Source organism: Hippocampus guttulatus, chromosome 16 (assembly GCF_054856545.1).
Source record: "Hippocampus guttulatus isolate MCC_2025c chromosome 16, RoL_Hgut_1.0, whole genome shotgun sequence".
NCBI classification, from domain to species: Eukaryota; Metazoa; Chordata; class Actinopteri; order Syngnathiformes; family Syngnathidae; genus Hippocampus; species Hippocampus guttulatus.
The window spans coordinates 8,397,624-8,410,600 of record NC_141276.1 but is presented as its reverse complement, the minus strand read 5'-3'; the positions used below and the strand labels follow the sequence as shown (position 1 = coordinate 8,410,600).

Here is a 12,977-nt window from a genome sequence, read left to right as displayed (position 1 = left end):
GCTTGTTTTTCTTGTTGTGGAGCTCTTGCTATTAATGATGCAATGGTCTTCATTTGTGCATCATCTCTCATGAATACATTGTGTCAGTATCTAGCTACTTAGCAGATTTTTATTCAAAGTAGGGTAACATTTACTCTATTAAATTGACTCTTTTGGGATAAATTGTAGGCCAGTTGGCAGAGTAGTTTTAATGCAACATACAGTATTTTTTGTGTTACTTTGGTATTTTTGTTAAAAAGAAAGGCTACTTCTACACACTTACATGGAGTTACATTCCAACTACGAATGACATTTCATTCCATTTGACCAATCAAACAGTGTCATGGCCCCCCTACAAGGAGCCGATGTTTAGTGAAGTACACTGGGTTGTAAAATATCGAAATAGGATGCGGTGAGAAAAAACAATCCGCAATTCATACACAGTACTTGGGATGAAGATATAAATTGGAAGTACTGTACTGACATTTTCGAGGAATGAAAGGGACGTCAAAATCGCTGATAACTTTATCCACATGTCAGATTTCAATTGATTTCTTTTTTTTACATAATTGAAATGTCTGCCTGGTGTGCTGTTTCACAGGAGTGAACAAATGAAGCTGATTAAAGACAATTTCTTTGGCTGAATTTTCTTTTGTTAAATGTTTAGGGTTTCTTTTCTAAAATGTTGATATCATTGTGCAAAATTAACCTTTGCAAAGTTTTGGAGTATTTTCTTTTCACTGAATACATTATTTTATTAAAGTAACAGAACTTAAGTAGAATTGTTGGCTCCTCTGACCACCTTAGTCCCTTCCGGAACTGGATTGGGTGGGGGGTGAATGCAATCACACAAATCCGAGATGTCACCTTGAGACTTCATTTGAGCCAACCAACCTTCATGATGCCGCAAGGTGTGTTGGCTCCTCCCTGGCTCCTCTCCGTGGACGGATCTCGGCTGCGACTGCCCACCGTCGGGCTGCTCAGCTCCCGATACCGGCCATTGCTGTACACTCCCTCGGCTCCGAAGCCCCGAGCACAGCCGGCAGACACCTCTAAGTAGGGCCGGGTGCCGCCGCCGCCGGAGGCTTGCGTCGGCCGGCTCAAGTCCAGAAAATGTCCCGACGGATCCGAAGAAGCGTGGTGCCCCGCCATGGTTCAGAAAAGCAGAAGCAGCAGCACCTCCGCGGTGTCGCGGCAGCAGCCCATTTTGGTTTTTAACCTACACAAAAAAAGGCGATTCGGACTTCGCGCGGTGCCCGAAACAGGGAGCCGGCCGGCCGGTGCCCCTCACTTCTTCTCCTCCGCCCCTTCCCGGCGACTGGCCCGCAGCTCGGAAGCGGTCCGGGCGGGGGGGTGGTTCCAAACCAGGTTCTGGTCCCGAAGAACTGCGCTCCTACTCCACTTGTGCTCGTCTCGAACCGGGACCGTCTTGTTGGGTTTCGCTGCCACCCACCCGCGCGCGCGCACGCAAACACACGCACGCACACGTACACACGTGCACACACAAACTAACAGACACACGGATAGAAAGAAGAGAAACACGCGCACACGCAACTAGCGTGCATCCGCGGGACAAATTCAAGACTGCGCGTGCACGAGCGCGACGCGGGCATGGTGCCGCTCGTGCACGACGTGCGCGCGAACCGCGCTCACCACGCAAAGTGAAGCTTCACCATGAGAACTGCATCCGCTTAACAGTTTGACAAATGGCCAGTGGTGGGAACGAAATGGAAACTGAAAATTTTACATGAGTATTTGTACTTATGTAGATGTTTTGCAGCTATCGGTACTGTGTATGAATACCTTTTTATTTGTCCAGCAATGATACAAGTATTGACAATCTGTAGTTAAGTATAAGTGCAAATGCTACTGTGAAAAAAAATAGGGAGTAAGAGTAAAAGATTACACACTTAAAAATGAATGGATACTGACAAAATTACTTCAGTACAGTTATCAAGTATTTGTGATGATATACTGTAGTTTTGTCAGCTGTTCGTACTTAAAATCAGTACCTATTCATTTTTCCAGCAAAAAAAATAAAATACCGGTACTCACAATCTATACTGAAGTAGAAGTACAAATGCTGCTATAAATAATAATAAGAATCAAAATAATGTAGGGAGTGAGGATGAAATGTCATGAGAAAAATAAATACTCCATACTTTAAAAAAGTACTTAATTGCATTTACAAATTATTTGTACTTATGTAGCTTTTTCAGATATTGGTATCAGTACTATATATACTGTATACGAGTTTGTATTTATTTTCCAGAAGTGAAAAAAAAAACATATATGTACCGGTACTTATATCGATTTTTCAGACATCACTACTGGAGAGTAAACGAAGAAAATAGAAAAGACTGAAAATTAAATACTCACGTAAAGTAAATGAAAGCTTACTGGTTCTTTTCAGCAAGCCATGTCCCGATATTTTTGTCCGCTGCCATCGTTAATCAATTCCCAGCATTCACACAAAAGAAAAAACAAAATCAAGCGGCACACACGTGACTTATTATTGTAATCAGTCGTGATCACTACGCTTTGGAGGTCAGCGCTATCTACTGGGAGGGCGGGACGGATACCAGTATTTAGGGGGTCAAAGGTCACTTTGTCAGGTTTTCCCAGGAGGCAGGATGTTGGCCTCGCTGGTGATAAGTGGGTCCATGTGTAGCCACAATAGCACAAACGTCCTCCCGCTCTCAGGTCGGAATGAGAAACGTGAGGTCACGTGACACACGTGACATCATGTGACCAGGATGTCTGAATATGAGTGTGTGCCGTGGAACAGGAAGAAGCGGACACACTCCGCCACTTGTGTCCTCACTTCCTTTCCTGGCTCATGCATTATGCATCGTCAGAAATTATTTAGCAAAAGTTGTGCTTTTAAAAGCTCCGGCACTAACTGCCGCGCTTTAATGTCACATGATGTCCACTTTTAAACACGCAAGATTCCAAATATTTGCCTTTTTCCGCCACAGAATCTGGAAATGGAATTTACGTCTCTGAATTGGCTTCTTAGTACAGTATGATTTAAGTACTAACTACTTAAAGCCCCCTGTGGTTGAAATATATCTTACCCACGCCGTGACAATGAGGCACTCTAAAGTGGCCACATCACTGCTTAGACCCTGTCCACATGCTGTTCAAGTCGGACTTCAAAAATAAATAAATAAATTCAGTCCGCTCTCTCTTCAGTCTCTCTCTGGATCATGTGCGTGCACTCAGAGCCAACAATGAGGCACTCTAAATAGGAATATGCATCATTCTGCTGGTACATGCTGACTGAGTCTTTTCGTGTTTTCAGCGTTACCATCAAAACATGTATTCAGAAATAAATATATGGAACAACTTCAACAACATCTCAGATTATGTTCCACTCCCTAACAAATCAACTGATCGAATCGAATTGAAACAAAGGGTTTGATCTGCATCAACAGCAAAGTAAACAAAAAATCTTTTTTTTTCCAAAAAGTTTTCCAACAGTTGGAGGTTTGCAGTCGTTTCCTGTGGCGGGATGTCAGCCAGTCGGCCTGCATTACGCGGCACGGCGCCACTCCTGTTGTCGGCCTCTGATTGGAAGATCTTCGAAGACTGCCGTAATCGCTCGAGGGCTCTAATGGCCCTTCTCCCCAGCCTCCCCTCCTCGTCTTCCTCCTCCTTCTGTAGCTGGGATGTATTGATGACAGGCGCCTATTGATCACTTCTGCTAATCCCAGCAGGCTTCCAAAGAGGGAGGCAGAGGGAGGGAAGAGGGGATGACGGGGTCACGCGGTCAAACGGGGATTTATCGCCGGTTAGGAGGACCACGGGGGAGAGAACGGTCTTGTTTGAACGTTCTCTTGTTTGTCAAAAAAAACAAACAAAACAAAACAAAAAAAAAACATACAAAGAATTTGGGTAAAAAATTGGACCTACCTGCTACTTGGGTATATTAGACCTAACTTTGTGTTGTTACAATCCAATTTTTCGGGCGTTATTTTGGAAAAGAAATGGGTTGTTTAGTGCAAACAACCCAGAATAAGAAGTGGAATTGAATCAACAAAATTATTTGGGCGTTTTATGGGTTTTTCATTTTGGCCCAACTTAAATGGATACAGTAATCCAAATAGTTGTGCCAGTCTTTTTGACTAAATTTCGGGTATTTTTCACCCAACTGATTTTAGAGTGTAGGTACACAGATAAATGAAACGACCCGCAATTGATGTTTTCTGAATGAATAACGCAGAATGAATAATCATTGGTATCATCATCACTGTGCTGTGACGAAAGGGACTGACGCTTGTTATTATTATTATTTTTTGGGGGTTGTGTAACAAAAATAAAATATAAAAAGCACAACAGTGCATTGACATTGTATATACTATTCTTATGTTAGAGTGCTGCTTTGAAAATACTTCAGTCAATCACGTGATTTCAGCTCCCCTTAAAGCAGGATGAAGCCCCAAGTTTGATTTACTGTGTTTTGCTGACACTTACTGGTAGATGGAGGTTACGGTAACATAAATTGAGTCCAGCGAGTGCTCGATTTACGACGGGGTTTCCCTCCTATGAGGATGCTGTAGCCCGACCTTGTATGTATGTCGTAAATGAGGTCTATCAGTACTTATACGGTATATTTTTTAATGGTTTGATGCGCTTTGAACTTAAATTAACGATTAACGAGAATAGTCACAGTGTGTGTGCAAGAATTTCCCAGTTAATACAAAAATATATAATTAAAGATTACAGACTCTGTAATATAGACCCCTAATTATTTATCATCTAAATTATTGTTTATTTTTTTCCTCATATCTTCCTTTTAGGCTTTTTCGAGGTCAGCTATTTGGCATTTAAGACCCCCGCAATATTTCTTGTCCACTAGAGGGAGACAGAGGAAGAGTGAGGATTCTCACGTGTCCTGTTACAATACGGCGAAAAGGGCATTTATATATTCATTCATTCATTCATCTTCCGTACCGCTTGATCCTCACTAGGGTCGCGGGGGGTGCTGGAGCCTATCCCAGCTGTCACCTGGGCAGTAGGCAGGGGACACCCTGAATCGGTTTCCAGCCAATCGCAGGGCACACAGAGACGAACAACCATCCGCGCTCACACTCACACCTAGGGACAATTTAGAGTGTTCAAACAGCCTGCCACGCATGTTTTTGGAATGTGGGAGGAAACCGGAGCACCCGGGGAAAACCCACGCAGGCCCGGGGAGAACATGCAAACTCCACACAGGGAGGCCGGAGTTGGAATCGAACCCGGTACCTCTGCACTGTGAAGCCGACGTGCTAACCACTGGACTACCGGGCTGCGCATTTATATATGTATTTTTTTAAAATAGAGCATTGGGTGGGTACGTTAGGAAATACGGACCACATACGTGCGAATAAATAAAGCCACAGCGTAATTATACTTGAATAAAAATACAATTAAAAAAACGGAAAAATCCAATTCTAAAGTTAGGCAGCATTTCTATCAATAATTTTTTAAAATATAAAATATATGACCTTTCTATTTTACTTTGTTTGAATTGCTTTTTTATTTTTTTCATCGAGTATTTTATTTTTTTCCAATCTGAAGAACCTTGTTACTCTGCTTTGAAAGGCACTATGGGTAGCTTTATGAGATTTTAAAAAAAGTTCCCAACCTCTGATATCACAATGAGCTAAAGTATCTTTTTGTACCCACTAAATCCATGTGGGGTTGCATTCAAGCCACCACATCAGACTTTAAAACTTAAAAAATAGAGCATTTATTTAGTAGCAACATGTCTTCACAGGGGCTCCAGATGAAATTATATATACAGTATATACTGTATATACTAATATATATATATATATATATATATAATTCACTTAATTTTGACACCAAGGACAGCTTTCGCTTTCTCTTTCTGGAAAAGCCTCCAAAGCACAAACATGACAAAGGCCACAGTGACGCAAGATGACACAAAGCTTACAATAAGCTCCAAGTGGGGGAAAAAATAATTACACAAAAAGAAATAAACACATGAATTGAATTGAGGTTCACCTAGTAGGCTGACAATGCACCTAGGAAAGGGGACATTTGACACATTAAATCTATATTCATATAATCACGCAGCTTCTTCTGTTGGGAGTAGATCAATATATTCCTGAGAATGAAGCTTTGTGTGTGTCCTTCAACCTATGACGCACTGTAAACAGTACACTGGACAAATGTACTGTATCTTTTACGACACAGGCCGTGACAATAACTCCACTTCGGAGTTTCAACAGCAAAAGCATCTGGATTGCACGTAAAATAAAATGGCCGCAGTGGTGTCACATTTACTTTTAAGTTCAACATACAGTGATGCCTTGAGATATGAGTGACCCAACATCAGTTTTTTTTTCTGGGTAGGAGCTGTCGTTGGCCGATGATATCATTACTTCAAAATCAGCAACACTTTGACAAATCGTTCATTCTTCATCGAGGCCTCAACCTCTTGATTATGTTTCCTGTCAAAGTGAACATAAAACTAAGGGAATCAGAGCTTATGTATTTAAAACAACCAAACAAATTTGCCTGAAGAACGGCTCGCAGAAAACTCATTGATTCCAGATTTCTATTGCGATTCCAGAACTTGGACTCTTGTCATGTAAATCCATCTGCAGGTGGACTTTGTGCCATAATTGTGTCATATACAGAGAAGTTATAAAGACGGCGGCCTGTGAGAGATGAATTAAGGCAAGGCAACACCGATGAGGAGGTCTGGAGCACTGGAGGGGGGGGGGGCGGACCTGAGAGGACAAGCAGGCAGCGTTGTTGAACAAATAGCTCTGGACAAGAGACAAAGGTGCCAAAGTGCACCCAAGTGAGGTTGTAGCTGGTGAACGGATCCAAGCGAGTGGTCGTACGCGTAACCACTTTTCTGTGAGTGTTTGCCGTAACGAGAAAAAGCTCATGAGTAAAGTTCCAGTTTTTTTTTTTTTTGTCCAAAGATAGCATTCATTCAAAGCCCAGATATAAAATACAAAAGTCTTCGTACAGTAGTACGTATGTTAAAATCAAGAGAATGCATGCAGACTGACAATTGAACACTATAGATTTTTTTTAACCAATACTGTAACACTGTCGGTTTACCACTGAAACCTTGTACAAATACTTATGGACACAAATAATAAAACTTCACACAGAAAACAAAATAAAAAAAACCACAACCGTTATTAACAATTCACATTATAGCAATGAAGGGAGAGGGCAAAACAGACAAGATGATCGGAATTAAACCCATGAGAGATGTCAAGTGGAGGGGTGGGGCTGGTTGGGTTGGTTGGTGCGGTCACGACTGCTGGCCGCCCCAATGGCTCTCCACGGGCCGTCGCAGCAGCTCCTCCACGTGCCGCGCCACATCCATGGTGTCGTCCAAGTCGAAGTCTCCGTCCGCATCCAGCATGGATTCGCTCCTGCGTGCAGGCCGTGAAAATGACTCTGGTCAGGTTGCTGCTGTTTTGGATTTCATAACAACCCGTTTAGGGAGTACAGAGTCAAGCCAAAATGATAACGGGTTTGTTACCACGGGTGCCTACTGATCACTTTGGCAGCCCGTTTAGGCATTAAACCAGTTGGGCAAAAAGTCCTCGGAGAGCCGTACTATACAGATAAATTGAGGGAACAGAAGATTCGTCATAAAACTAATTCTCAGCTCTTCCGATTTGTACAGCAGCCCGTTTAGGCAGCCAAATAGCTGGACCGAAATGAAGCATGCTGTATGCCACCACACAGAACTAGTAGCAAATTAGCAAACATGAATCCCACGTTTTTCAGGTTGCTACTACTTTGGAATTCAAAAACAGTCCGTTTAGGGAGCGAAGTAGATGTGCCGAAATGTCCAACGTAGTTGGACTGAAAATGAATTGTGCCTCCGGCTTGGTCGCTTTCACTTTTCATTTCTACCGTAACAAGTGAAAGTGAATCGCAGCCTGGGCAGGTTGCCGACACCATCAACGCGGCATCCCGTTAAGGCAGCAGAGTAGATGGGCTAAAAGAATAAATGGATAAATCATGCCCGTCCCTTCATTTACACGGTGCAGTGACTCACATGGGTGGGTACAAGCCAAAGGTGTGTGGATGACTGACAGGTGCCGGAGAGGCGCCGTGATCCATGTATGTCGCGTTCCCACTTGTCGGATCGGGATTGGCCGTTGTAAACCTGCGAAGAACATGGTTGCGCGCGCGCGCGCAGAATAAAAGCAATAAATCGTTGATCCAGTCGTCTAAGCAACCATCCACAGCGTGAGTTCCGTGCCCCGCTGTATCATTACAGCGAAGCGGTGGCCGGAGCGAAGCTCGGCGGCTAACGAGGCTAACTCTAATGATGAGAGAAGGACACGCTCGCTCAGGAGCCCCTCTGCATCTTTTAATTGGCCTCCTCCAACTGTAAGCGCTAAGTAATTGCTGATCTGTAATGCAGGATCCAATAGCTGATGATTACTTAGAAAGAACGGAAGGAGGAAGAGGGCAACTCACTCAGGCACCACTTGTTTGATTTGCGGCTTCACGTAGCCATCCACCGCTTTTGCTGCACGGAGAACAGAGAAACATTGGAAGCCATCGAAACATAGAAAGGGCCTGAAAAGGAGTTCCGTGAGACGGCGCCGCTTACAGAGGGGAGGGGTGTAATACTTGGAGAAGACGTCGTCCTTGGGCCTGTCGGGGTAGAGGAAGAGGAGGTGGTTGAGATCGCTGATGCGGTCGGCCAGAGAGCGAATGGTGAAGTCTTTGGTTGTGTAGGGCATGAGGTTCCACACCATTCTCTCGCCTGGAAAACCGAACATGTCCGTTGGATTTCGGGAAGGACATTTCAAGACATCAAGGAGATTCGCACTTTTTTTTTTTTTTTTAATACGAAACATGACTGAATGAGTGCAGCACAGTGGTTTTAAGTAGTGTGCTTTGTCCAAGAAATGCCCGCCTTGTCGGGTTGCTGCCACTGACGATTTCTGAAACTTAGTGGTCGCGGCTGGGCAAAAAAATGCATTGTTCGTCCGACCGATTGCTTTGCACGTTTTTTTTTGTGACGCAGTCCGTTCAAGCAACAAAATAATCGGGCCCAAATGAATGAAAATGCCTGCTGCCACCTTAGCGTTCTACCGCAACCTGTTTACACAGCATAGTAGGGCTTAAAATGAATTATTCTGCTGGCTGCTAGGCGGCGCAGTAGTTATGCATTGCACCTCTGGCTGATTGCTTCCATGTTGATTTTGCTGCTTCCGTTTCTTGAGATTGAATTTCAAATGAAAAGTGCTTTATACATTATATGTTCTACATAATTGTAATTAATGTTCTACTGCAGTCCATTTAGGCAATACAATAGGTTGAGTATCAACTGTGCCTCCGGTTAATCACGTCCGCATTCGGTTTTTACTGCAGCCTGTATAGGCAGCAACGCAATTAGACCAAAATGAATCATCATAAAATTCCGCGAAGAACATGCAACCCCCTCCAAATCACCTTTAAAAATCATTTTTTTCCCCACTCTGTGCATTTACACTTCCCCAATTTGCTGTTGGTATCTTTCACCCGCTGGGAGTAACATGAATGAATATAGATAATAATTTAATTTGCTTTTAAATCTCATGAACATGTATCCGAGTTTTCCTGCAGCCCGTTCAGGCAGTAGAGTCAGCGTTGTTTGTTATCCCCTCGAGAGGCAACACATTTTGCTCAGTTGAAATGCAGCAATTTGTCACTCTGCTTCTGCAATCTCCCAACACATGTACCTGCTTTGTTTGGGTTTTCGGCCACCCAGGCGATTGTGACCCCTCCGATCTCAGAGTCGCTAAAGCGCAGGAGGAAAGTGCCGTTGGGTTTGGACATCAGCATATCTTGAGCCTGCTGCTTGTTCACAAAGCCCAGGATGGCTCTGGAAAAATAAAAGGAGAGAAGCGATAGGTTGTCTTTTATCCGCCGTCCTTCCCTCCACACGAGACACCAACTATGCTCCATTTGATCTCCACGTACGCTGGTTGCCGTGGAGCAGCCAATGACATTACTGTCCATTTTTTCGCGAGCAGAACAACACACTGCATTTTCAGGTACCCTCCACACTGAGAGAACTCGCTCACCCGTCATTCCAGTGCGGCTTGAGATGCTTTTTTGTCAGCTCCATCACGCCGTCGAACCACTGCCAGAAAGTGAAATTCCTGCCGGGCAAGCTTTCCTGATGAGTGGAGGACATTATCAGTGACGGGCTTTCCGTCAGATGGGACGGAACGGTCCATCTGTCCCAGACGGATGCCCATTTTTGGGATGGAGGATGAAAAGTTTTTAACAATGGACAGAAATGGGTTTTTGTCCATCCCTTTCATCGTCCCTATCCGGGTTAAGTATGTGGTGCCAGGAGGCAAAATAACAAGGCCAGAGTGTCGCCAAACACTGCATTTTCTTAACAGGCAATGAACTCATTCACTCCCAAAGACGTTCTTCAACGTCTTTTCAGACTTGGTCTAGATTTGGCTGGTACCGAATGAGTTAACAACACAACATTTTTCCTTGCAACAGTAATCTTTACAGCATCACTGCCACCTAGTGTCCAGTCAGAGAACACAAAGTACCTACGGACACCCATTTCACCAACGAATAATACAGCCGCTTAATAAAACTGGTTGTGTTACATGTCTCTTGGCCCCCGCCCACCAAGATGCTTATGCCATTTTGAGGCACGAATTTCTAAAAGTAAAGTTTTTATTATTATTATTTTATTTTATCCAAGTGCGTGTTGGGCAATACTAATGTTGAGTTGCTTATCACGAAAACATAAAAAATATAAAGAAACAGTCATGTCAGACGGAAGATGAGTGTTATATGAATAAGGACAAACGCACGTTGCAATAGACGCTCTTCGTCTTTGCCACCAAAATGCCACCCAGCGTGAGGAATCCGAACTGACAATGCGCGTCGTTTGTTTGCGCCCGTTTCGCTGCCGTTATCATAATCGAATGACGCATAATTGCCCTATTGTGTTGTCTGCTTTGCGAGATGGAAAATAAGGTGTTGTCTTTTTACAGAGTCATTAAGAGGACGACTAAGCTCATTTCACACGACTGGAGGCGTGGAATTGCACTAGGAAGGGGGGGGGGTGCTGCAAAAAACGGCGGGACAAATAGTTCTGTGAGTGTGAGTGCTGCATCACTTGGTAGAAAACAATCATGCTTTGCAAATGGTTCAGTAATTCTGGCCTGTGGGAAGAGGCAACAGGGAAGGGGGTGGGGGTGGGGGGAAGTCTCGAGGAGCATTGAAAACAACAAGTCATTATATTGTGGCTACAGAGAGGGAAAATCACGAGGAAACTGACTCTGTTAAACTGTGACCAGGTCATTGTCATGTTGCGATCGTCCTCGATGCTGGTGCTGGAGTTGCCGAAAGCTTTCTGGGCGAGGAAGACCAGGTTCTCCTCGGATAGGCCGCGGTTGCTCTGCACCTCCGCCTTATATTTCATGTTGATGGCCTCGCACAGCTGAGGCCACAGAACCTTGTCCGGAACCAGGAAAGGCACGCGGCCCTGAGGACAACAGACAAAAGCCAGGATGCTCCAGAATTAGCATGGAAACGTGCGCTAAACATAAAGAGCTTTAAGGTCCTCCAGACTGATGGACAGACTAAAATCCAACGTCTCTGAAAGATTATCCTGAGTGATTATTTTGTGGGGTGCTAAAGTGATTTTATCCCGCCCGATCAAAATAGGCAAAAGCCAGGTCATCAGACGTTTCGAAAAATCATGACAAATCCAAAACTACATACCCTGGTGGGGGGATGAATGAAAGGCAAGGCAAGATGTATGCTGTGCTCCAACATGGTACACTTTTTGACCCCAAAGGAGGTCTAAAGGTGTACCATTAGAGATGATGAGTCACCGCGTTACACACCACTGAGCACAGTGGGCTACACTTATCAACAGTGAATGAAATGTTGCCCCCCTGGTGTGCCAAGGCAGACCTGAAAACCTTCCGCGGGGCATTCATGCTGCTGCCGTTGCTATTTCTGCGTACCTCTCACCACCCACCGTGCCCGACGCCTGCTGAGTGGTACGCGGGTCATGAGAGACCTTTAAAGACGGATTTATGGCAGAAGTTTTCGAATTTTGACCAATCGGAGCATTTGGAGAGTGTTGTACAGCTGCATGACATCGTCTCTGTTTCGGCGTGGTCAGTTTTTCACATTAAAAAAACAAAACTGCATCATTCAGAGGGAGACACGCTATCATTCAACAATTGAGATGAATGAGCATAACTCTTTTCATAAAGCTAATTCAAAATTGAAATATTAAATTAAAAGTTTGAGCTCAGACCCTTACCCGAAATTCAAACCCACAACTGGAAAACAACTCTAGATTGAAATTCATTATTGGAACCCTGAATTAACCTGAACCAACAATTAAAACGCTTTCCCCAAATTGAAGCCCAAAAGTGAAACCTTATGCTAATAAAATGTAAAACTCAGTCGAAATTGAATGCTGAAGCCTGAATTGAAAGCCTAACCCTAAATTGAAAGCCTAACTCTGAAAAAAAATACATAAAACGTGTACTCACGGGCTCTGCAAAAGCGTTGTCCCACAGCACCGTTGCCGTGGCGTTATTGTCTTGGCTCCCGTGGACTATCACCACGACAGGCAGCGACAATGTCTGTGGAGACGCAACCAATGACATAAAGTGGAGCAAAGTGTGTCAAATGTTCAAATCTCAATACAGGGGTACCCCGACTAACACATAACCAAAAAAAAAACACTCTAGATGGGCTCACAAATTTAGCATCGATGTTGCGCTGGTCAGAACTGTTTCGACAACGGATATTTAAACGCAAACGATACAGGAGCGGATGTAGACAGACATAGCTTCTTTATCTTCTGCGAAGAACGACGAATATTACTGCAGTCAATGAGCTGTGAAACTCTTCTTTGTTTATCATGTATAGTATGTCTGTATTTTCTGGCCCCTGCTGGCCAAGGGACACACAGCATGATGTGAACGCGCAGCGGCACATGAAATCAACAT

The 12,977-nt window shown here is 44.0% G+C and overlaps 2 protein-coding genes across 3 annotated transcripts in view; both read right to left on the bottom strand.

The window, feature by feature from the left end:
• Positions 1-1,743, bottom strand: part of LOC147192900 (inactive phospholipase C-like protein 2) — a 55,326-nt gene extending 53,583 nt beyond the window's left edge. Inside the window, exons 1-2 of one of the 2 annotated variants that reach the window (XM_086132406.1) lie at positions 1,271-1,743; positions 874-1,198 (exon numbers count right to left, since the gene is read on the bottom strand). In XM_086132406.1, coding sequence (XP_085988532.1) covers positions 874-1,131 — 258 coding nt within the window. In that variant the 5' untranslated portion in view covers positions 1,132-1,198; positions 1,271-1,743. Of the gene's footprint in view, positions 1-873 lie in introns of both variants that reach the window. The other variant, XM_086132405.1, reaches the window with a different exon arrangement.
• Positions 1,744-5,700: 3,957 nt separating this feature from the next.
• stat5a (signal transducer and activator of transcription 5a) overlaps positions 5,701-12,977 on the bottom strand; it is a 34,775-nt gene continuing 27,498 nt past the window's right edge. Inside the window, exons 12-19 of the mRNA XM_086132409.1 lie at positions 12,516-12,608; positions 11,282-11,488; positions 10,053-10,147; positions 9,708-9,850; positions 8,591-8,746; positions 8,455-8,506; positions 8,027-8,137; positions 5,701-7,391 (exon numbers count right to left, since the gene is read on the bottom strand). Coding sequence (XP_085988535.1) covers positions 7,268-7,391; positions 8,027-8,137; positions 8,455-8,506; positions 8,591-8,746; positions 9,708-9,850; positions 10,053-10,147; positions 11,282-11,488; positions 12,516-12,608 — 981 coding nt within the window. The 3' untranslated portion in view covers positions 5,701-7,267. The remainder of the gene's footprint in view (positions 7,392-8,026; positions 8,138-8,454; positions 8,507-8,590; positions 8,747-9,707; positions 9,851-10,052; positions 10,148-11,281; positions 11,489-12,515; positions 12,609-12,977) is intronic.